This window comes from Perca flavescens, chromosome 8 (assembly GCF_004354835.1).
Source record: "Perca flavescens isolate YP-PL-M2 chromosome 8, PFLA_1.0, whole genome shotgun sequence".
Classification (NCBI taxonomy): Eukaryota; Metazoa; Chordata; class Actinopteri; order Perciformes; family Percidae; genus Perca; species Perca flavescens.
Window position 1 is genome coordinate 5,512,635 of NC_041338.1, and position 23,977 is coordinate 5,536,611.

The 23,977-nt window shown below is 41.5% G+C and overlaps 1 protein-coding gene across 2 annotated transcripts; it reads left to right on the forward strand.

Moving 5' to 3' along the window:
* The first annotated feature begins 897 nt into the window (after nt 1-897).
* phaf1 (phagosome assembly factor 1) lies at nt 898-23,977 on the forward strand. 2 transcript variants are annotated; one of them, XM_028586119.1, is made up of 17 exons: nt 898-1,042; nt 1,998-2,157; nt 2,370-2,452; nt 3,216-3,299; nt 3,610-3,653; nt 4,785-4,864; nt 4,952-5,046; nt 9,389-9,486; nt 10,354-10,466; nt 11,019-11,152; nt 13,749-13,832; nt 15,515-15,597; nt 16,520-16,563; nt 16,687-16,736; nt 19,851-19,909; nt 20,117-20,189; nt 21,464-23,977. In XM_028586119.1, exons 2-17 carry the CDS (start codon nt 2,094-2,096, stop codon nt 21,557-21,559), a joined length of 1,284 nt encoding a protein of 427 aa, XP_028441920.1. In that variant the 5' UTR covers nt 898-1,042; nt 1,998-2,093; the 3' UTR covers nt 21,560-23,977. The 2 variants fall into 2 exon arrangements, with proteins under 2 accessions (XP_028441920.1, XP_028441921.1); XM_028586120.1 differs by having other exon boundaries at nt 898-2,157; nt 9,422-9,486.

The following is a 23,977-nucleotide window of genomic DNA, read 5'->3' on the forward strand; positions in this document are numbered from 1 at the left end:
GAGAGCAAGAAAAGGTTAAGCATCAGAAAATGGCCCTTCTGAGTGAGAATGGGTAGGCTCTGAACAGGTGAGAAGAAAAGAATAAAGTTTGAGAAGGAGAGAGCTCACTTGTGGTCAAAAGTTGCTTAGCTTTATAGGGACAGTCTCCGAATTTGCAAATTCAGAAATACACAATTTAGAAAAAGCTGCTGCTGTAATTTTAATGTCCTAATCTCCTTTAATGTGACTGTGGTCTTACTGACAAACACAATTAATTTCACACAGAACACTAACATATATTTAGACCCTATTTGAAAACAACAACAACAACTAGCCATGACCTCAAATAAGCTATAGGCTATTTGTCAAAGTATCTTTATTATTTTTTTGTGATTTGATGTTGCTTTTTGTTGGTTTTCCCACCTAAACTTTATTCAAATTTGATATAGAAAACAGTGTATCAGAAAAGGATAACAATTGAAATATCTATTCGATATATATAGCCTAACCTAGCATATATATATACATAACAGAGGAGCACTGTAAATACAGAATAAAATTGAATAGAAATGATTTACAATAATAAAGTGAAAAGAGTTTTTTTTTATTCAAATATTCACAATTTCACAATCAAAAAGCCATATTCAAGAGAATACAATAAACAAACAGAGACAACTGAGCAAGTGATATCAATAACAAATAAAATAAATTATAAAACCAGAAATAAATTCTTTCTTATAAAGCATTATTTCTTCTAGAAATGCAGAAAATATAGGAATAGTTTTCAAGAAACGACATTTATTCATAAAATAGTTTGCCAAGATAATTAACTAATAAATAACTGTTGTTAGTGTAAAGATTTTTTTTTGTATCAAATCTGTTCGATGTCAGCTGACCAACACGTCATCACGTCAAACCGAACGTGCGTCGAACACAGGAAGTTGAATTCATCAGCTGATCCTGCTGGCTGTTGTTGATGCCCGAAGTTGCTGTTGTTTGGACACTGTGTTGCTCTTATCTGCTGCTGACATTGAAGACACATTAAACCCGACCGAGGGACACGGTGGGCATTTACCGACTGACGAGCTTATGAGTTACAAGACAAGCGTCTCACAGTGAGGAATTTGAATTTGCGCACTAGGCAGAAGAGCTAGCTCCAAAGCTCGAACCTTTGGTGAAAGAAAGACCGCAAAAAAAAAAAACTGCCGACGGCTTGGCGTGCTGCCTTTTGTTTATCTCGCGCTAGTCTGAACCGCGATATTAATTTTATTTGTCTTGAATTTAGTTTTTTTCTTTCTGCACATACGTTATTTATATTTGTACTTTATTACCAGTACGCGGAGGGTCAGCTAGCTCGTCAGCTAACGTTAGCCCATAGCGCAAAAAAAAACGGTCTTGTTGTCAAGCTTTGATGCTTTCGTAACCGCCCAGCAGTGTCAGATAACGATAGCTAACCGTGAGAATAGTCGTGCCTCTAGTTTTTAAGTGCTTGCCACTGGATCAGGTGCTTTGTTGGTGTGTTGGAGACACAGGACCGCACTGCAACCGAACAAGTCCATGTTAAATCGGAGCCTGCTGGAGATGTGTGTGTCTGTTAAACGCGTCTGACTTATCTGTTTGTTTATTCCTGACTTCTAGCCAAGTGAACTCAGTTTTCTTTTTTTCTTCTTCTTATCCGTATCGATTTGAAACCACACAAACAAGTAATAGGTTAACTGACAGCTGGCCTTGTACGTTTTAGGTTGCGTAATTTGTGTGCAAGCTGTCCATCTTTGCTGGGGAACTTGTTAAACTGTTATTTTAAACGTATGTATCTCTGTAAGCATTAGGTGTTAAGCCACAGGTGGCTCTGTGGATGTCATTTTGACTATTCACATATGACGTGAGAAAGCGGCGACCTTTTCCTGTAACCCATAGATTGAGTAGCTGTTTGATGCTCACACTCAGAAAAACAAACAGATAAGAGTTATGAATTAAAGTAGCCATCTGAAACTATTGTGAGACTGTGCTGTGATCAGGGAAAGACAGGCAAAGAGAAAGGGTCCCTCAGAGGGTCCCCCTTGTGTGTTGAGGTGAGGTGAGCTGACCCACCCCCCCACACACACTACTTGCCAATGCTGGATCTGGAGGTGGTGCCTGAGAGATCACTAGGAAATGAGCAATGGGAATTCGCCTTAGGTGAGTTTTATAACAACTTTTTCGAGTCATAAGAAGAACACAGACACAGACAGAAAATAAATAGACTAAAAGCTGTTCATAACTGTTTAAAGCCACATTGAAAATGATTTTTGCTTGCATGTTATTGTTAAATGTTGATGGCTAAGGCTCCATAAGAAATACTGCCGCTTCTCTTCATTTGTGTGTGTGTGTTTGCATATCTTTGTTAACAGGGATGCCATTGGCCCAGGCCATCTCTATTCTGCAGAAACACTGCCGCATTATTAAAAATGTCCAGGTGCTATACAGTGAACAGGTAAGATGGCCAAATGTCTGTCTTTATTATGTGGTCTCTTTCTTACACACGCAAACACACACGCATACACACACACACACACACACACACACACACACTTTTGTTTGTTTCTAGTCTTTTTACAACCCTACATATTTGGATTTTTTTGTCAAATTTCTGTATTTGGTCAAGTATCTGCCAAACATACAGTATGTTTGAGGTCATTCAGAAATAGTGTTGCCACTGCATATTATGTCCACCAGAGAACACTGAAAGGTTTATTTCCTAGCAGTGTCCTGCTATTATCTTGGTCACAATTCTTTAAAAACCTCAAAGGATCTAAAAAAAGAAAAATGTTTTGTTATGTGTCCATGTAAACAATTGACACAGGCCGATATACCTAAATTAGATTTTTTATTTTTAAACGTCAGCCTCAAAAATCCAAGATCAGGCCACATTTAAATATATGTCATTTCCCCAGGTTCAATAGCTATAACTAAAGTCAGTCAGAGAGGTTGTTTTTACAACACCATGAATCTTAGATTCATGATTTGTTCAAGAGCAACTGGAAGAAGTTCATGTTAACACGAATGACACCAAGAATAAAAACACACGTTCATCTACGTGGAACAGGCCATTTTGTGTCCCGTTTCACATCTTGTTGTGTGCCTTTGTTTCCCTTAAATTAAGTTGAACAACCGCTTCTTTTGATTGTTTGCCTATCTGCATATCTGTTCCTGGTGCACCCTTTTTTAATAAATGAGTTTGTTTATCTCCCGTCCAGACGCCACTCAGCCATGACCTCATACTGAACTTGACTCAGGATGGGATTAAACTGCTGTTTGATGCCACAAGTCAGAGACTCAAGGTGACAATGGTTGATTTAAGGAGACTTAAAGAGACTGCCTCTCAATAAGCTAGGGGGTCTAAATACGACATTTATTTATCAGTTAATATTAGACAGGAATTTTAACAATGATTGAATTGAACTTGGAGTTGCACTTCAGATATACAGGAGAGGGCTGTGAGTAATATTTCTCCAGTTGTTAGCAGCAGCAGCAACATTTCTAGATAGCTGGCAAATATAATAGACTCCAGACATGAATTTGTTATAGGACATTTAACTATTTGTTTTGTACCCATTGTCTCCTAACTTATTTCATCTTTCTGAGTGACAGGTGATTGAAGTGTATGACCTGAGCAAAGTCAAGTTGAAATACTGGTGAGTAGATGTACTGTAATATTGCCAAAATGAAGTCGTCTTAGAAACATGTTATTATTAACGTGTTAGTATTGATGCAGCAAGGATAAAACCATCTCAGACTAGGGCTGTACAATGAATTGAAATCTTAATCGCGATTACGATTTTGGCTCCTATTGATCACGATCATGATTTTGCATTTTTTTTTTGTTGCATTTTTGTTAAAGGTGCCCTGCCACACATATTTCATTACTTTGTGGTAATGTCTGAAGTTCTACCATGGACTCTGTAACATTGTTTTGTGGAAAAAATGCCTTGGTTACCTTGTTTCAAGCCATTCTAGAAAGCCTGCAGGAAGACTCACCTCGATTTGTGCCAGTTCTCATTAATATTCAACGAGCTAAGCTGCTTGACTCTGATTGGCTAACAGCTAGCCAATGAGAGCCTGGCTGTCAGCATCCTTTACCCAACGCAACTGGGCGAGCTCATGAATAGTAATGAGCTCAGGCAGTATGATGTCAGACTGACCAGCTTTTGTAATTGGCCTGATTTCTCTGCTTATTTCTTTTCAGTGGCTATAGAGCTGACAGAGGAGGTAGCAGTTCATAACACAAACACATATGGACCTAACATATTTCAAAAAATGCAAGTAAAAACGGTTTTGTGTGGCAGGGCACCTTTTAACTTTCTCACTGTTAAGTTTAATAATTGCAACATCTGTTCAAAAGTCAATGAGTAATCGTGTTAAATAATTGTGATTTCAATATTAACCAAAATAATCGTGATTATAATTTTTTTCCCATGATCGAGCAGCCCTGTCTCAGACTCTCAGCTGTTATTGTTATATGGCCATTATCTGCAGGCACAGATCTATATGGTGGTTATTGTATGTATACACTGTCCATTTCATATTGCCACAGAGACCGTTTTCAACTACAAGTCCTAGCTCCTCACAGTTATACTGCTACTTAGAGAAACAGTAATGGAGTCTGCCTGCGTTAATGTGTTTTTTAAACTCTTGTGTGTATGATTGTCCTCCAGTGGAGTCTATTTCGCTTCCCTGGCATTAGCTCCTCAGCTAATGCAGTACATCCTGTATGAATGTTAATAGCTGTACTAACACTGGCTGTTTGTGTGTGTAATGTGTTTCAGTGGAGTCCATTTCAACTCTCAGGCCATTGCCCCCACAATAGAGCAAATAGACCAGTCATTCGGAGCTACGCACCCTGGAGGTACTTTACAAAGCATAAACCCATTGAGTGCGTCGTCTCATTTATCTCTTTTGTGACACCTTTTCTTCCTCGTTCCTCTCCGTCCAGTTTACAATGCTGCCGAGCAGTTGTTCCATCTCAACTTTCGCGGCCTGTCCTTCTCCTTCCAACTGGACTCATGGAATGAAGCTCCAAAATACGAGGTGAGAATCAGTTTGCTTTCCCGCCAGTTAAACAAGGGGCTGTTTCCTTACATCCCGGGGGAATCGCGGCAGCAGCCACGTGATTGAAGTGATTAGCCTTCATATGGAAAAGTCTGACGTCACGTTGCCTTGAGCACATCCCTGAATCCCTGAGAGATGCATCTTTTGTGGCAGATTTTCTGAAACGTAGAAAGGAACTATGACAGATCACAAAACGCACCAAGGACGACTTCCAGTGTTATACTGTTGAGATGTCAAAGACTTATTGCAGTGTTATGTAAGCAGTCAAGTCCGGACTGCAGTAGGGAGTTTAGGGACTTGGGATGGCTCAGGCAACATGAGTTTATAATTTAATTCTCCAGAACAGACGCAGACACCCAGCAGCTTACAGATTTTCAAGACAATATGACATAGGGCTGCACAATTAACTACATTTTCAATCACGATTACGATTTTGGCTCCTAACGATCACAAAAACGGAGTAATCAAGAAGAATTATTATTTTGCACATTAAGTTTAGCAAGTAAACTCTTATTTAGTCTTATTTAGTTCTGAATGAGAGAATAACAAAGTTCAACGGTGAAAGTATTTAAGGCCCTGACGCACCAACCCGATTATCGGCCGTCGGTCAGTCTGGCGAAGTCGGTGACTCGAGTCTGTTCGGTGTGTTCCGTGCCGTCGGCGTCCATTTTGGCCGATTCGACTTGTTGAGTCTTCTGCCGGTGGGCAGTCGGACTCAATGACCAATCTGATTGGTGGAGTGCTAGCCCTTGACTAGCGAATCAGTGCACAAGAAAACCCGAGAGCTGACAACGCCAGTATGTTCTTATTACTAGCCATTGTATTTTTCTTCCGTTGAGCGAGTAATGACAACAACAATCCCTCTTGGCTGCTATCAACACTCTGTAAAAACATTGACTGACAACAGCGTGCTCTGTGTTTATTAGGTCTAGAGAGATGTTCCGTTATTTCCATAATAATTAACATAATATACAACATAATATTTTGGGCAACAATACAGATTAGCGCCACCTGCTGTTATGGAGACGTATTGTGTCTCGCATACGCGCAGAACGTACGCTCAAGTCGGAGTTGCTTCAGTGTGTTTCGAGGCACTTTTTTGAGAAACAGGAGCCGACTGATAGGGGGACGCGTTATTCAATAATTGCAACATCTTTACAAAAGTCAACGAGTGATCTTGTTAAATAATCGTGGTTTCAATATTGACCAAAGTAATTATGATTATGGTATTTTCCACAATCGAGCAGCCCTAATATGACATCTCAATCTGCAAACTGTACGTTTTTGTTTTTTTACGTACCGTACATAAAGTGTTAAAGGTCCCATGGCATGAAAATGTCACTTTATGAGGTTTTTTAACATTAATATGCGTTCCCCCAGCCTGCCTATGGTCCCCCAGTGGCTAGAAATGGCGATAGGTGTAAACCGAGCCCTGGGTATCCTGCTCTGCCTTTGAGAAAATGAAAGCTCAGATGGGCCGATCTGGAATCTGCTCCTTATGAGGTCATAAGGAAGAAGGTTACCTCACCTTTCTCTGCTTTACCCGCCTAGAAAATTTGGCCCACCCATGAGAGAGAGACATCATGGCTTTCAAACAAGCAAAGTGGCAGTTGGTCAAAGCCGCACCCCCATCCTCCACCTTGCTCCCCCCCTTCTCCTCTTCAATAGCTATAGACACAGAAATGACACATACTAAGGAAAGCTCCTTGTGGGACTGGCTCTAGTAGCTGTAATTCTGCACCAAGGCTGAATTTTGGGAAAGAGACTTCAGATACAGTATTAGGGGACCACTAAGGTCTATATAAAAGAGACTTCAGATACAGTATTAGAGGACCACTAAGGCCTATATAAAGAAAGAGACTTCAGATACAGTATTAGGGGACCACTAAGGTCTATATAAAAGAGACTTCAGATACAGTATTAGGGGACCACTAAGGCCTATATAAAGAAAGAGACTTCAGATACAGTATTAAGGGACCACTATGGTCTATATAAAAGCATCCAAAGAGCACCAGGTCATTGGACCTTTTAAGGTTTTTGCCTTTGTGGATTTGTTTTTGGATTGAGGTTTGTACAGTTAGTCAGATGTTGTACTGTCTGCACTGCACAGCTGTGGATGTCTTGAGAGATGCATGCCATGACCCAGCTGCTCCGCCGTCTGCTCCATGCTGCAGCTTGCCACTGTGAAAGCACACATCACATATTGATGTTTTTACTGCTTCCTCAGCTGACTTCATAATCCATTGACAAGGCTTTTTTATCACATCTTTTTTGGATGAGCCATTCTGCCGCTCCAACATATCTGTGATATCATAGTAACTGCATTGATTATTTCCTAAACCTTCCAATCCGCCCTGAGCTGCATGCTGAGATGGTTCAATGGTTGCGTTTGGTTTTATGAACAGCTTGCGCTTGCGTGTCATCTGTAGTTGTGTGCCGGTGCAAACGTGGTAGTTTCAGCTTCTAGTTTGAGTTATGAATATTTGCATTTCTTTGTCTAAAGCTCAACACTCAGCTGTAGTTTGTTTCCTGTTTTGTTATGAGCGTGTAAGAAGGTTTATATTGCATTAAAGTGCTCATGTTATGCTTTTCAGGTTCATAATTGAATTAAATTGTATTTAGAGGTTATATCAGAAAAGGTTTACATGGTTTAATTTTAATTCACCATATTTTTGTCATACTGCACATTGCTGCAGCTCCTCTTTTCACCCTGTGTGTTGAGCTCTCGTTTTTAGCTACAGAGTGAGGCATCACACTTCTATTCCATCTTTGTTGGAAGTCGGACATGCGCAGTACCTAGGTAAGGACTACTAGCCAGTCAGAAGCAGAGTATGAGGGCGTGGCACGCTAGCAGCTAGGCGAGCATTATAACGTGTGTTACAAAGTGAAGCACGTTTGTCTCTGAAGTAAAGGCTGGACTACAATAGAGCTGTTTGGAGCAGTTTGTAAACAGTGTTTTCTGGAGATGGTAAGTCTCTTTGGGGGGGACTTTGGGCTTTTTCACTTTGTAAACTTTTAACGTGCACAAAAAAAGATATATAACACAATAAAGGAAAGGGGAAAAGCCAAAAAGCATAATATGAGCACTTTGAGGTCTGAACATATTCCGACCCCTTCGTCTTTCCCACATTTGTTGTGATGTTTCTTTCCTATTAATCTGCACAATAACACATAATGATAAAGAGGAAATTCCCACGGACATCTGAACTTGTTCATTTAATTAGTTTAATCTTTTGAATGGGGGTTACTGTACCTGCAAGCGTTTAATTCAATATCATGTGTGACTCATCAGCAGCCATTTTGCATCTCTGGTGCTTGGTGGTGATGAATGCAAATTGGAAATGCACAAAGAATCAGCAGAGAAATGAAGTAACCTCTGCTGAGTCACCCTTCATTTTGATTGGATACTGGATAGGGGTGGGGGAAAAAGTCGATACAGCATAGTATCGCAGTATTTTCTGTGGCAATACAGTATTGATACACACAATGCCAAGTATTGATTAAAAATCAATCAGATTTTTGGGGCTTTTTTGGCCTTTATTCGATAGGACAGCTGATGACAGGAAAGGGGAGACAGAGACTTTTAGACTTTATTGTACCCCGGGGGAAATTCTTTGTCTCAACATTGTACGTTATGACAGCACGCTTAACAGAAAAACAGAAGTCCAAACGTCACAGAATGCACAGACAAATAGGCACTGATTTGTCTGTGTTATGATTTGTGGCGGGTCGGAATCGAATCCCGTGCCGCTGCGGTAAATTACTGAGCCTTAGTACATGGGGCGCACGCTCGACCAGGGCACCCCAAATTATCTATCTTGTCCATTAGATGGAGCAGTTGAGGTTTAATTTTTTCTTCTCTGTCAGTGTGCTCGACCCTTTCGGAGATATAATTTAAAGTTGGAAAAAAGCTAAAATTGCAATATATCGCAGAATATTGCAATATGTTTAAGATTGCAATAATAATGTCAAGTGGAATAAGAATTGTGATAATATTGTATTCTGAAATAAGAATTGTGATAACATCGTACATCGTGGGGCTCTTGGTGATTCCCGCCCCTAATATTGGACCGCTCTCAGATTAAAAGTTGTTACCTAACAGAGGTCCAAACTGGATTAGACTGTATCAGTGGAATCATTGTTTTTTTACCTCTGGAATGTGGGTATTAGGGTCAGTCAGTGTGTTATGAGGTGTTTAACTGCACAATGCTTCATCATACATGATCACATCTTTCTCTACTTGGTAACTTGTTGTTATTGTGCACACACAAACCCAGTATATAACAGTCCTGTACTACTCCCAGTTGTTTTGCCTTGGCAGCCTAACTTTGCCATGGGTTTGGCCTCCCTGCAGATTCCACACGGGGCCATGGTCAAGAGGATGCACATCTACACTGGCAACAACCTGCAAGAAACAAGGTAAACTACACACATGCAGATCAACAAACTAGACAGCATACAATGCTGCTCATGAATATAGGAACCTTCGCTAAAGTTGAATAAAAAGAGGATTAAAAAAAATCATCTTTTGGAAATTGATCTTAATTGAAAATAAATTGGAAAAATCCAACTTTGAGGGCACCAATTTTCTTTGTGAATGAATAATGTATCGTAAATAAATAAATGTTCTTCCTTAAAATACAGGGGGCATAAGTATAGACACCCCTATGTCAAATTCCCATAGAGGCAGGCAAATTTTTATTTTTAAAGGCCAGTTATTTCATGGATCCAGGATACTATGCATCCTGATAAAGTTCCCTTGGCCTTTGGAATTAAAATAGCCCCCCATCAAAACATGCCCTTCACCATACCTAGAGATTGGCATGGGGTACTTTCCATAAAATGATAATGGTAATTAGCTTCGCTCGATTTTCTACGCGCGAAAGTCGCCGGACAACACCGTTTTGTAAACACAGCCATACTGAGAAATACAGAGAGTTGTGCGGAGCTGATAGTCTTCATTAGCTTTCTAGCAACTCATTTGGCAATGGCTAGAATGTAACGGACGTTTATTAATATGAAAAAGTTACGCACTAAAGCTTTAACCTCCATCTCAATCTGCATCAAACCACTCGGAGTGAAAATACAGCAAAGGTTTCCAAACTAACCAAAAACAAACTGAAATCCGTTGACCAATCCGTTTTGTCAGCGTGGGAGCAAACTAGGCTCGCAAACAAATATTTTGTGGAAGAAGCAGATAGTCATTGATTAATGGCTGTTTGTGTGACAGACATCAAACAACAAAAACATACGAATACACAAACACACTGTTCTCTCTGTCCTCAGAGCTCCGGCGATGCCGTTGGCTTGTTTCCTTGGTAACATCTTTGCAGAGTGTGTGGATGTCCTGAGAGATCTGGCAGGGCCTCTGGGGCTCAAACTCCGCCTTCTCACTGCAGGTAACATATGTCTCTGTGTAAATGTCTCGAGGACTGCAGTTAAGATTTGTGATTTTATAATCATCGACGTGTGTCCAAAGTGTTTTTCCTCACAAATCCTCATATCTACATTTTGATTCACATGATGATTCCGTTTTCTTCCTCTGGCCTCCAGACTTCCCTTGACATTTCTACTGCAGTCTGTCACATTGCTGCAAAGTTGGAGCGAAACCGAAAATCAACTGTTTTTAAATTGGAAGCGAACACAATGTCGACATTTTTGTTAAAATGTCAGCCATAAAGACCGCACTAAATGTGTCCGTCTCCACTGCAGAATAATCCTCAACTATTTAACCATTTGGTGTAACCGTAACATAGACAAACACAGATTTTAGCTGCAGGTGCGTGGCTGAACCATGTACAGTATATCTGGCTGTATGGTAAACAATAATAATGCTTTTGTCCAACAGTCCACGCGCAGGGAGACAATCCTTGTCACTGATATGCTGTTTGACATTCATCTGGAGATTGAATTATTTCCTTTTTCTGTTCTGCTGTAATGTGTGAGTGCAGGCTGCGGTCCGGGGGGGATGGCTGACGGTAAAGTGAGGTCCCTAGAAAGGAGCATCTACTTTGGAGATTCTTGTCAGGATGTACTGGGTGCTCTGGGCTCGCCACATAAAGTCTTCTACAAGTCTGAGGACAAGGTAGGAAAACTCTGTTCCTTTCAGTGTTTAGGGAAAGTGGTAATCGGTTTGAGGGTGGTGACACTGTTTGAGTTGATACAGTCCATAACGGAGGAGGCATATGAATCACTGTCCGTGTGGGAGTCATGGGTGGCCTGAGTTGCGGACAGTCAGCGTTTCCAAAACGCTGCTGAAGTGCCGAGTCAGCTCCCTCTGGCCACACTTTGACTGTCCTTACTGTCAACCCCCCAAACTCTCCTTCCAGGCAGCAATGCGACCGTTGACTTCAAGGCACCTAACCCTAACCCCTTTTTGTAATGTCTCCAGAAGAGAGACCAGGGCAGGTGTGGAGGTGACCTGTTATTTAAATTAACTTTATTTAAAATAGTTATTTTAATCTCCCGCTGTCCGTCCTGTCCAGTGGTTCTCTTAACCTGCCTTTAATATCTGGCCTTCTTTTAAACAGCTTTTATATAACCGAACCCATTTTTTTAAGGAGGTTTTTAAGTGTTTAATTCACACCAGTGGTCCCCTTGTGCCCGTGCCCCTCGCTGCGCCCATCCTGGGCGTTGCGTTTTAACCCAAACCTAACCACAACCATTGCCTAATCGACTTCAAGGCAGCGCTGCACCCGTTGACTTCAAGGCACCTAACCCTAACCTTAACCATAATCATTGCCTAATCCTAGACGGTGGTGGCTTAAAACACCGATAAATGGGCTGTGGCAGTTGAGTTTAGGCCAGAAAAAGTCTGCGTCATTCGGCAACAACAGTTGAGGTTTGGCACCGAAACGACAAGTTAAGTTTAGTAAAAAAAGATCATGGTTTGGATTAAAACACTCCCGAGGAACAAACACGCATTTGCTGGGTGAAAGTATTTAGTTTTCGCACCTTGTCCAAGTGGTGTTGCCGTAGCTAGCGGTCAAAGACGGCGGCCATCCTGCACACACGCATCGTAGTGGACTCACATCGTTTAGTGGACTCACATCGTGTAGTGGACTCGCATCGTGTAGTGGACTCGCATCGTGTAGTGGACTCGCATCGTGTAGTGGACTCGCATCGTGTAGTGGACTCGCATCGTGTAGTGGACTCACATCGTGTAGTGGACTCACATCGAGTAGTGGACTCACATCAGGTAGTGGACTCGCATCGTGTAGTGGACTCGCATCGTGTAGTGGACTCGCATCGTTTAGTGGACTCGCATCGTTTAGTGGACTCGCATCGTGTAGTGGACTCGCATCGTGTAGTGGACTCGCATCGTGTAGTGGACTCGCATCGTGTAGTGGACTCGCATCGTGTAGTGGACTCGCATCGTGTAGTGGACTCGCATCAGGTAGTGGACTCACATCAGGTAGTGGACTCACATCAGGTAGTGGACTCACATCGTGTAGTGGACTCGCATCGTGGAGAGGACTCACATCGTGGAGAGGACTCGCGTCGTGTCTTGACAGGAGGGCCAACAGTTTCTAAGGGAGGGACTTACATGCACTACCATGTACACGCGCCCGGCCCGGCTACCAAAAAAAAAGAACCGAGAAGCTCAGATCACAACACACACAGAGAGGGTGTGACGTCATTCTCTCCTCTGGACGCCATTGCTGCACTTTATATCGTCACAGTTGCTATTAGGCATGTAACGATACACTCGACTCACAAACCGATACAGTTCATAATTTAAAGTCCACGACACGATTTATTTAACAGAATGAGCTGCAGACAAATGTGTGAAAAGTATTCCTTTATTGATATGAACTGTGCAAAACAACAAGATGTGTCCTCTGATCAAAAATGCAACTGAAATTGTATTTTATCTTAAATGACAAAAATTAAATAAAACACATTAGTGGTGTGGGATTTTTAAAACAAATCTCACACCAAAATAACTAATAGAACAAAAATATCCATCGCTGCTACATTAATGTTCTGAATGTTGTATAGGTAATGGTGAAGGTGTAATCTGAAAGTGGTCGACAAACCGAAAGACCATTATCACCCAACTCTGCACAAAAGTGTTTCAGTGTCTTTCAGCTCATTGTTCTGGTTTTATGATCACTAATGTACATTATGTTTCAGTTGCACCACTTTCCTCAGACACTTTTCCAGTTGCAACAGGCAGAAAATCTCTGATAAACCCACCGTACACTACCTGCACAGCACCAAACGGCAGCAGACAGACAAAGTTATTAACAGGCTGGTTGAGGAAGTTCAACATTTAACAGATAAAAAGCAGGATATTTGTTGTAATTATTCAGTTATTGCCAGAAAAACAGGACTTCAAATTAATGCAAATGTTCCTCTGTATGTGGCCAGGTGGGTCCAGTGGGTAGAGCAGGCACACATACACTGAAAGGTTTATGCCTCAACGCAGGGGTCCAGGGTTCGAATCCGACCTGTGACGATTTCCTGCATGTCTTCCCCCTCTCTCTCTCTCCCCTTTCTCACCTAGCTGTCCTGTCAAAAAGTAACGGTGGAAAAGCCCCAAAAAATAATCTTAAAAAAAAAAAAGTTCCTGTATCTCAACATGAAAATAATTCAATTGTAGCATTAATAGTGAAGATATACAGTACAGCATATGGACAGTTGTCCTCTGTATCATTATGTGTTGTTGTTTATTTCAGATGAAGATCCACTCTCCATCTCCTCACAAGCAGGTTCCCTCCAAATGTAACGACTACTACTTCAACTACTTCACCCTCGGAGTGGTATGTCGACTCAGCCCAGGCTTGTTTGTGTGCCCAAGTTGCTATACTTTAGTGTTTTTTTATGTATAGTTGTATTCATACAGTTATTTCTTTTTAGAGACTTAATTCACTTTAAAGTAAGAGTTAGTCATATTTTGTTTTGAAGCTACCGACCAACTTAGGAAGTGTGGGTTAGGGGAAGAAAAGGAGTCGGGTCTGATGTACTTTAGAATTACAGATGTTACACTTGTTCGTGTATATACTGATCTGGTGAGTTCTTGGAAGTGAAGTGTGTGGATGTAACGGCCAGTGGGGTAATGTACCTAAGTACATTTATTCAGGTACTGTACTTAAAGGAATACGCCACCGTTTGTTGAAATAGGGCTTATCACGGTCTACCCTGGCTGTAGATAGGTGGGCCAGTGCATTTTTTGTCTCAGTGCAAGTAATTAGGTAGTTTTTTTGTCTTTTGTTGGCTCACTTTTACTCACAACATGCTAACCGGCAACATAGGATTCCATTCACTACGCTAAGCTAACTAGCGGCGGCGCTGCCGGTGTTGCACCAGACTAAAACAATGCATGCACAAAAAATGCATTGGCCCACCAATCTACAGCTAGGGGAGACCATGATAAGCCCTATTTCAACAAACGGTGGCATATCCCTTTAAGGTACAGATGTGAGGTACCTTTACCTTACTTGAGTCTTTTTCTGCTACTTTCTGCTTCTTCTCCGCTACATTTCAGAGAGAAATATTGTACTTTCTACTTCACTACATTAATCTGACAGCTTTAGTTACTAGTTACTTTACAAATTAAGATTTTTTTTGCACACAAAACGCATGTAGTTAATAAAATACGATGTTTTATAATAAATGAAACTACCCAACAATATACAAGTCCAGCTGAAATGATTAGATGATAAAACACTTAGTTGATTGACAGAACTGGTTTGATCCTTTCCAGTTTTTCCAGGATTTTGCATTGAGTACTTTTTTTGCATTGAGTTCTAATGATACTTATACATACTTTTTCAAAATCAGGACTTTTACTTGTAACAGAGTATTTTTACAGTGTGGCATTAGTACTTTTACTTAAGTAAAGGATCTGAATAGTTCTTCCACCACTAGTAACAGCAGTACGTGTACTTCAGCCAAAGTAGGGTTCATGGAAGTATTTATTTATTTATTTAGTAAAACTTTACTTGAAGGTATCTACATAAGAGTGACATGACACTGTCATGAACACATGGCACTGTCATGACACATGAACCCTAATCATAACCATAACTTGTCATGACAAAAAACCGAATGACGCTTACTAAAAGAAGCATTATGTCATAAACTTTTATGACTTGTTTATATTGTTTATGACCCGTTCATGACAGTGTCATGTCACTCTTATGTAGATACCTTTAAGTAAAGTGTAACCATTTATTTTTCTGCTTAGTGTGAAGTCTGTTTTTTAGTCCTATTGCACTGAAATACCTTGCCTGATCCTCTGAACAACAAGCTTGAGCATCTGCTCAGTAGCCAGCTAGCACCACTGGCTGCTAATAATGAATGGGTGTGGGTGTGTACAGCAGTCATGCATCTGCTAGCATCGCTGTTTGCAGCAAACAGGACTGTATTGAGCTGGTCTTGCCAAATATATGGCACACAAGCAATCTTAAAGATTGTTTTTTTTTTTTTTTTTTTCTTTCAGGATATCCTGTTTGACTCTACAACTCACCTGGTTAAAAAGTTTGTCCTCCATACCAACTACCCCGGACATTACAACTTCAATATGTAAATATCTTGTTTTCTGTGTCTTTCTTTTTGAATCTGTCAGATTCCTTTACCCAGTTTTGCTCCACCTTTCGGTCCTTCTCCGTCATAATCCATGATATTTGACATAACTGCGTAGTGTTTCAAATTTCCGGGAATATCAAATGTGGAAACTTTCCATGGGAATAACGAGAATGAATGGGAAATAACGGGAATAAAATGGTGATATCAGAGTTATTTCCTCTTGTCTGCTGTATTTGCCATGTCATATGCAGATAGGAAAAAAAACCTTTTACCATATCACGAGCAGACATAATCCGTGCATTTGCCAAATGAATACATTCATTTGTCAAATACATAAAATGTTAATTTTTGGGAATTCGACCAGACAATAATGTGGGCTGTGCGCCGAGTTAAGGTTTAAAGTGAACAACTCATTTATAATAGAAATGTTTTACAAAGAATGAATTGGTATAGATTAATTAAAACTCCTCAATTAACATGCTCAATCAAGCTCCATCCCACATGGTAACAGCTAGCTAGCAAAAATCGGCTGGTTCACTTAAGTATAACAATATAAAATATATTTGCTCGAGTTACATAATCAAAACTCACGTGCTGTCCTGCTGTCCTTTTGGGCGCAGACCTGGCAGTAGTGTGGGCTGCATATGTGATGGGAGAATGAGCTGTGAATGCAGAGAATCGTAATTTGACTGAATTCCTATTTAATGGGATTCTGGCAAATAATCTGTACATGTGCTGAAAATAGTACTGACCATTTGCAGCCCAAATACTGCATCATCGATATGTAATTATCTACATCCAGCGGCAATATTGTGCTACTCAGTTAGCCCTTATTTCTCTATTGTTACCTCTTACACTGTAGCATTTCTGTCATTAGTTTAATTGCCTATGCTATTCGTTGTTTTCTCTCTCGTCACAGATATCATCGCTGTGACTTCAAGATTCCACTTGTCATTAAGAAAGGTGAGACGCTTCTCGGTCACAAATCTCTTCAAAGAATGAACCCTGCGTGTCTCAGCGTGAATGGTATGGTGTTGATTTGTGTTCCGCCACCTCATCTAATGCCTTTGTGTTCCTGCACTCTAGATGGAGCTGATTCTCAGACGGAGGACTGCATCTTAACCACCAACAGCAAGGTCGGTTATAGACGGAATCTATAGATCTGTTAACGTTTTGCCAGAGGTCGGTGCTGTTGTTGTAAACTCACAAGGTGGCGCTATGGTAAGGGCTGTAATGATCTGTCTTCACCAGTGAGTTCAGCTTTCTAATTTCGACTCTGTGCCATCTGTTGATTTCCTCTGGCATCACTACTTCTAAATCCTGCTCTCCGTATCACTAGTAAACCCTTTGTTTCATATCCAGTTTTCCGTATTTTCTGTTCAAATAATGAGGTAAACGTATTTCAGAGAAATCCCCGTGAGCTAAAACGTTCAGATTTCCAACTGTTCTGAACGCTCCGGTTTAAACAGTTTTTTCTACTCTCGGCTCGGCATCACGTAACACTTCGACGGCCTTGTATGGGACATGGGATTGGTCGTCTGCTCCAAGCAAAAACTACTGGAGTGTGTGTGTGTATATATATTTTTTTTTTCTTCATTTTTTAGGCACTGCGGTGTTAACATTGTTCCATGTAGCTATATGGCTAACGGCAGTAAAAGATGTCATCTTGGCTGCCAATGTTGTTAAATTCTCCCCAATTCCAAGTCCCATTACTCCTGAAACATTTCCAGTTATGTAGTATTTGGTTTAAAGCAACACAATGTAACTTTTAGCCCTACAGGTTGTCTCATTGGAACTACAACTTGCACTACCCGACGCAACTTGTAGTTCCAATGAGACAGACAACCTGTAGGGGGACCATCCCTACATTGGAACTACAGCTGCAGCTAAAAGTTACATACGTGTTGCTTTAAAAGCCTTTATCTGCTGCTATATTCTATTACACGTGAATTATACTAGACGTCCATCCAAGGTGGCGCACGCCACCGTGACGCCAAAATGACCTAATAGTCTGCCGGCAAAATGACGTAATAGTCTGCCTCCTTTTTTTTTTTTTTTTTTTTTTTTTTTTTTTTTTTTTTCAGCGCCATGCGACAAAGCGCCTGAACGAGTTTGCCGACAACCAGATGCCAGGACTCTCACAGTGACTGCAAGTCTCTCATGTAAACTTACTGGGTTAAGATGAGTTCTTTTATGGTGAATGAAAGGCTCGATCCAACGAAGTAGGTCATTGAATCACATCGAAGCATTGACGGCAATGCTCCTGCCAGTTCTGCCGTTGTTTACCTTTTTCTTCTTCTTCTAGTCCGTAGAAAGAGCAATGTCTGTAGCCTTGGCTCATTAGCGCCACCGCTGTTCAAGAGAAGACTGCAACTAGTGTCGCGACCACCAGCGCGGGTATAAATAGTCACGGCGATCCCATGACATCACATTTGCACACGTCAGCTGGGCTGCGTCCAGTGTAAAAGAGCCTTTAGTGTCCACTGCTAACTACAGTAACGTTAGCTGCGTGCTAACGCCAGATAGCTGCGTGCTAACGCCAGATAGCTGTAATCCTAGCGGCCAATGTTGGTCATTTCTCCCCAATTTTGGGTCACATTACTGCTGGAACAGTAAGCCTTTATTGGTGTTAATAAAGAAGCCTTTATTGGTATTTTTTTATGGTACAAAATCCTGCTATATACTGCAGGCAGTCTCAGACTCCAGAGTGAAACCACAAAGGAGATTCCAGCTGAATCTGATTGGCCATGCTCTGGCCAATCAGAGCAGTCGGGAGGGAGGGCTTAAAGAGACAGGCACTCCAACAGAGCGTCACATAAATACATACAGGTGTAGCAGCCATGGGCAGTATAAAAAAAAGAAGTGTTTTTTGAACATTAAAGCATGTAAAGATGTTCCAGTAGAATCACAAAATACGTATAAGTATGAAACTGAAAATGCTATATAATAGCTCACCTTTAAGGCCTAGTCCACACGTACATGGGTATTTATTTTAAACAAGCTTTTTCACTGCGTTTCATCCTTTTGTTCACTCACAAACTTAGGTCACTGTAAAGTGAGCTTTAGGAAAACTGCGGCCAGGGTGAAGACTGTTTGTGTGTTGTCGTGTAGATGGGGAAAACCGAGTTTCTGGCTTGTAATGTCAGAATGTGCGCCATTATCTCCTTCATGAGGCGTCATAAATGAGGTTGTCCATATCCACAACGTTCCACTTCCTCAGGTGCAGATTGCTCAGGTGCCACCGGCTCAGGTGCCGCCGGCAGCGCTGCCTGGAAGGCACTAGGATTAGGCAATGGTTATGGTTGTGGTTGAGGTTAAGTTTAGGGTCAGGTGCCTTAAAGTCAACGGTCGCAGCGCTGCCTGGAAGGCACTAGGATTAGGCAATGGTTATGGTTGTGGTTGAGGTTAAGTTTAGGGTCAGGTGCCTTGAAGTCAACGGTTGCAGCGCTGCCTGGAAGGAGACGTTGGGGGTTTAAAACAGCATCAAGAGTCAAATCTTTTCTCCACTAAAAACATCCCAGAATTTGCCTCTATTGAGCTTAAAGAAAATGGTCATGGAGATAAGGGTTTTAGTGAAAACGGGATACAGCATTTGATCTTCAACAATGACGTGATGATCTCCAGTCTGTTTCTCCTTTACCACACAGTGGTGTATCTGAATACATTCCGTTGCCATTGGAAACAGCAGGAAGCTAATACAACCACAGTCTTGTTGTTGTTCCCCTAATCGACCTCTTTGTACAGGTCTGGTAACTTTGTGATACAAGGCAGTGGATAAACAAGCCTGTTTATCTACTGCCACAGAAGTGGTCTCGTGAGTTGGTGTTAGGATAATTATTTATCAAAGAATGGACCAAATCACTGGAGTTCTTTTTAAAAGTGTGTTTACTTGCAGCAAGTAGAGTCAGTTTACAGCACTCCAGCGTAAGTATAGAAAATGACTGAAGGTTGTTCACAACAGTGTCTTTTTCAAGGAGTTGGGAGTCAAGTTAGTTATGCGGTTCATGCAATCAGTAGCTTTCTTCTTATCTCTGGTCAGGCCCAGCATCTCCTCCACATTATACGTTCTGCCCTCATACATCCTGTGCTCTTCGCGAGGTCACTCAGCTTTCATGATTAACACATGAAACGACAGAAATACTAAAACAGCAGTTTGGATGCAAATTGGTTTAAGAAAGAAACTGAAGCAAAACCGTTCTAAGCATAATTTTTCTAACAGTTGTCTGCTTACTTTATGTTCCTCTTGTCAGTGGGATCAGATTCAGGAAATGCTCGGTCACCCGATGGAAAAACCAGTCGTGCTCCACAGGTACGTACACGTGCTCGTGCATCCACACAGACAAAATGGATCCCATTTTTAAATGTGTCCCGCATACGTCTGCGATCATTTATTGGCACGTTTCAATATTGTTGTTGGTGTACGGATCTTGCTGCAGGATTTTTAGAGCAAACGTTTAGGGGCCATTATCCAAATGAACGTTCTCTCTGACATTATCAGATGTTTGTGTTTTGACAGGTCCTCGTCAGCCAATAACACCAACCCCTTCGGCTCTACCTTCTGCTTTGGACTGCAGAGGATGATCTTTGAGGTCAGAACACGTGTCTCCGTAGCTGTAGCTAGCATTCCAGTGTGTACAATATGTGTGAAACTACAGTTAGCACAGCTATGTGTAACCACTCTCCAAAGTTACAGTCATGGCAGTGTTTACTTTTATTTTTTCATTGGCAGCTTGTCAAAACTTGTACCAGTCAGTAAATGGAAATTCTCGCAGATGACATTGGCATTTTGAGCAGTGGTATTACAACAGGATATTACACAGGTACTGCAGGGTGCTAGCTAGCTAGCTAGCTAGCTATGGATAACCAGATAACCTCTCTATGGATAAACATAGAGAAAGAGAGCGGGGCTGAGCAAAGCAATGCGCTGCGTGCAGCTCTACAATTAACTATGATTTTACACATTTAAAATAGTTTAGAAAAAGTCCCGCACACTGACCTTTACGCAAGCAATAATTTATTTTGAAAAATACAACGTTAAGGTCTTAGACCTTCATCAGGTGAATTTAATTAAATTAAATTCTGATCTGCTACTTTTGATCATATCCTTCGCACCTGCCCAGCAAAAAAAAGCTTTCCTACGTTACACATTTAAAATAGTAAAACGAATAGAAAAATAAATATATGGCGTCAACACAGAATCCACAGTGTATTTTATATTTTATGTATGTAAAGCTACGCCTATATGATAACATTGAATCATACCCTTGAATCTACACTAGACTATCTAGACATTTGATTGGCTACGGATGAATGAAAATGCTTTTGTGAGTCGAGCCACGGTAGGAGTCTCAAAAATATAAGTTCACACGTGACGAGCAGTTTGTAAAACGCAGGTTCAGGAGTTTGGATATACTGTAGATGTAACAACATCCAAATATGTTTTTGATGAAAAATGCATATACCTTTTTTTGATACATATATTTGTGCATTTCTACTAAATAGATTTAAAACAAGAAACATTTGTGAGTGCATCAGAAGTACTGTACATTTGTGAACCTTTTGGATTTGTTTTTACATTTATATACAGCGATAACCATATTTGTTTACACTGAAAACTATTTATGTGGAGTCATTTATATGTAAATCATTCTGTGCATTCGTTAATATTTAGACCGATCTGACTCATAATTCTCTATCTTATAAGGGGACTTTGGCTGAAAAAAAGATGGATATAAAACGGAGAGTTTTGGCTGCTTGGTCTCAGTTTGCAAGAAACTGTATTTTTTTTTAAAACAAAGCCTCGAACACAGTATTTCAGAATATTGTAACTCCATATCTTTGTATATGTTCATTTGTTCCTCAGGTGATGCAGAATAACCACATAGCATCAGTGACCCTCTATGGTGCTCCACGGACCGCTAGCCAAGCCCGACCTGAATCCAGCAGTAGTTCCCACTGAACAAGTCACCAGAACCGCATCTCATTCTGGCCTGTCCTGAATCTAGCACCTCTGCTGACTGAACCTCTAACCCAGAGCCAGATTCGTGACCAAGCAGACCTACCAAGTCAACAACAAAGTCATTCATACCCAGCGCAGATGCTACTCCTCGAACCGAAACGCAACCAGAATAACCAAGTCCGACCTGGCATTAATCACCCTTTTTTTTCCTGGTGGGTGGTCCTAAGACTTTGCTCTTCTGATCGGACACACCCAGTCGGCACGGTCAACCCGACCCAGACTAGCTCAGGGTCGAGTGACGCGTTCGCAGTGCTGGACCACCGATGCTTTGAAACAAAACCAATCAAAACGACGTCTCGGTTGCGCGGGAATATCGCAGTGGTGCTGCGAACTGACGTGGTGAAGAAATCTGTGCTCAACTCGAGCTCTCCTGTTTCCATCCAACGACTGAATTTGCCCAGGACCACAGAAGAAGTTTGTCCAGACTGTATTTTGGATGCCATGGTTCCACCAGTGAGGTGTCATGGCAGCCTGTATATGACAATAACCTCCATTTACATTTTGTGGTGAAATGATTCAGCATTTAATTATCATTGTGCAAAAAAAAAAAAAATCTCTTACGGAAAACTGTGGTGGCCAAAAGTCTTGAAAACAAAACTCTTGCTCGAACCCACTGAATAAACATCAAGCATCAAGCATCGACCACACTGCCAGCCCAACCGGTACCGCCTGTCTTCCTGCCGCGACTTCAGAACCAGGCCCGACTGGCTCAATGGAAAGCCGGACGCATTAAAAACCGCAAGAACCAAACCCGCCCGTCCCAATCAAGAGCCAATCGGAGCCCAAAACTCATCGGAAGCTGCAGGAAAAAAACAAAAAAACGTGCAAATCCAGATTTTGTCGTACGAGTGAAGAACCAAACGCGCTCAGTTTGGAGAGACGTGGCCCAAAAACACACCCACGACGGGCCGGGTGAGCCCCGATGTGAAGCCTCTCAAAGCAAAACGACCCAAACGAGGTCAGCGTTGTTGTCTCCCTCGTCCAGCTTCCTACTCACGATTCCTCCCCACTTTTTTCATCGATGCCCACAAACAACACACGGACACACACACACACACACACACACACACACACACACACACACACACACACACACTCAAGCACACAGCAGCAAGCACCCCATTAACCCACAGCTGTTGTTATTCACAGCTCTGGGAGTTGGCGTGTCCCGTCTCCTCGCACACACACACACACACACACACACACACACACACACACACACACACACACACACACGCAAGCAAGCATTCAAACACACACCGCATTTCACTTCCTACTCAACTACTATTCTCACACGTATTTCTAATACATGTAAGCTGGTTTATATTTTTTAGCCTTTTTAAGCACAAAAAACAAACAAACATGGAGACATGCAGGCATGACACAAGGATTTGCATGAACTTGGCAGATGCTTTTTGAATGAGAGGAAACTTATTATAAGCACAAACCGGCAATCCGTCTTGTTTTATTTGACCCTGCATGTTGTGAGGGGCAGAGACGCGTTCTATTTCTCTCTGCCCTGATTCCCTCATTCACACCATGACCATTTTCATTGTGTTCTCTTGTTACATTTGCACTAATGCACACCTTTTTACTTGATTGGTTGATTGTGCCCTATCCTCAGTGATAGCATTGTGAAGACATTTGGAGGTGTGTGCGTGTGTGTGTGAAAGAGAGAGAGAGTGTGTCTGTGTGTGTGTGCGTGTGTGTGTGTGTGTGTGTGTGTGTGTGTGTGTGTGTGTGTGTGTGTGTGTGTGTGTACACTCTTCTCCCTCTTTCTTCATCTCTACACGTGTTCGATGCATTGCAGTTCATCCCTCAGCAGTGTCTGCATTTTATTTCTTTTGTTGAATTGCCAAATGCTCCAGCCAAAGACATTTCAGGATGATTTCATTTGATCTGCTCACACTATCACTGTAGTCTCCTGTCTGCACCTGTCCCAAAGGAGAGAGAGAGAGCTGCGTGTCGGCCGCCTCCCTTCTCTCTTGCGTGTGCCGCGGTAACGACTCTAAATTCAGCTCCTGGTTTCTGTAAACGCCGACAGTAATTGCACAAGACGTGAATAGCTGACTCACGTGTGTGCTTTTTGAAACCAATCGGCCTGTCTTTCATCTGGATTTGGTCACAGCCAGAGACTCATTAACAACAGCAACAACTAGCACCGTTGTTATTGTTGTCAGAGAGCTGTAATTTAAAGAATTACCGTTATTCCTCTGTGATTTCAGTACACCCATTTAGGAAATGGGGAAGAACATCAGTCATTCCTTCATCCTAACATTTGTTTCCCTTCCCAATGTCTGAATTTAAAATCTTTTTAATTCTAAGTATTTCAATAAACTGTGTATTCATGTTAATACA

What these genes read in the sequence shown, in the direction of transcription:
- phaf1 (XM_028586119.1), top strand. Translation starts at nt 2,094, where the DNA reads ATGCTGGATCTGGAGGTGGTGCCTGAGAGATCACTAGGAAATGAGCAA. An exon ending in GGACATTACAACTTCAATAT is followed by an intron (nt 15,598 to 16,519) that starts GTAAATATCTTG and finishes CTCTCGTCACAG; the next exon opens with ATATCATCGCTGTGACTTCA. An exon ending in TGCAGAGGATGATCTTTGAG is followed by an intron (nt 20,190 to 21,463) that starts GTCAGAACACGT and finishes TTTGTTCCTCAG; the next exon opens with GTGATGCAGAATAACCACAT.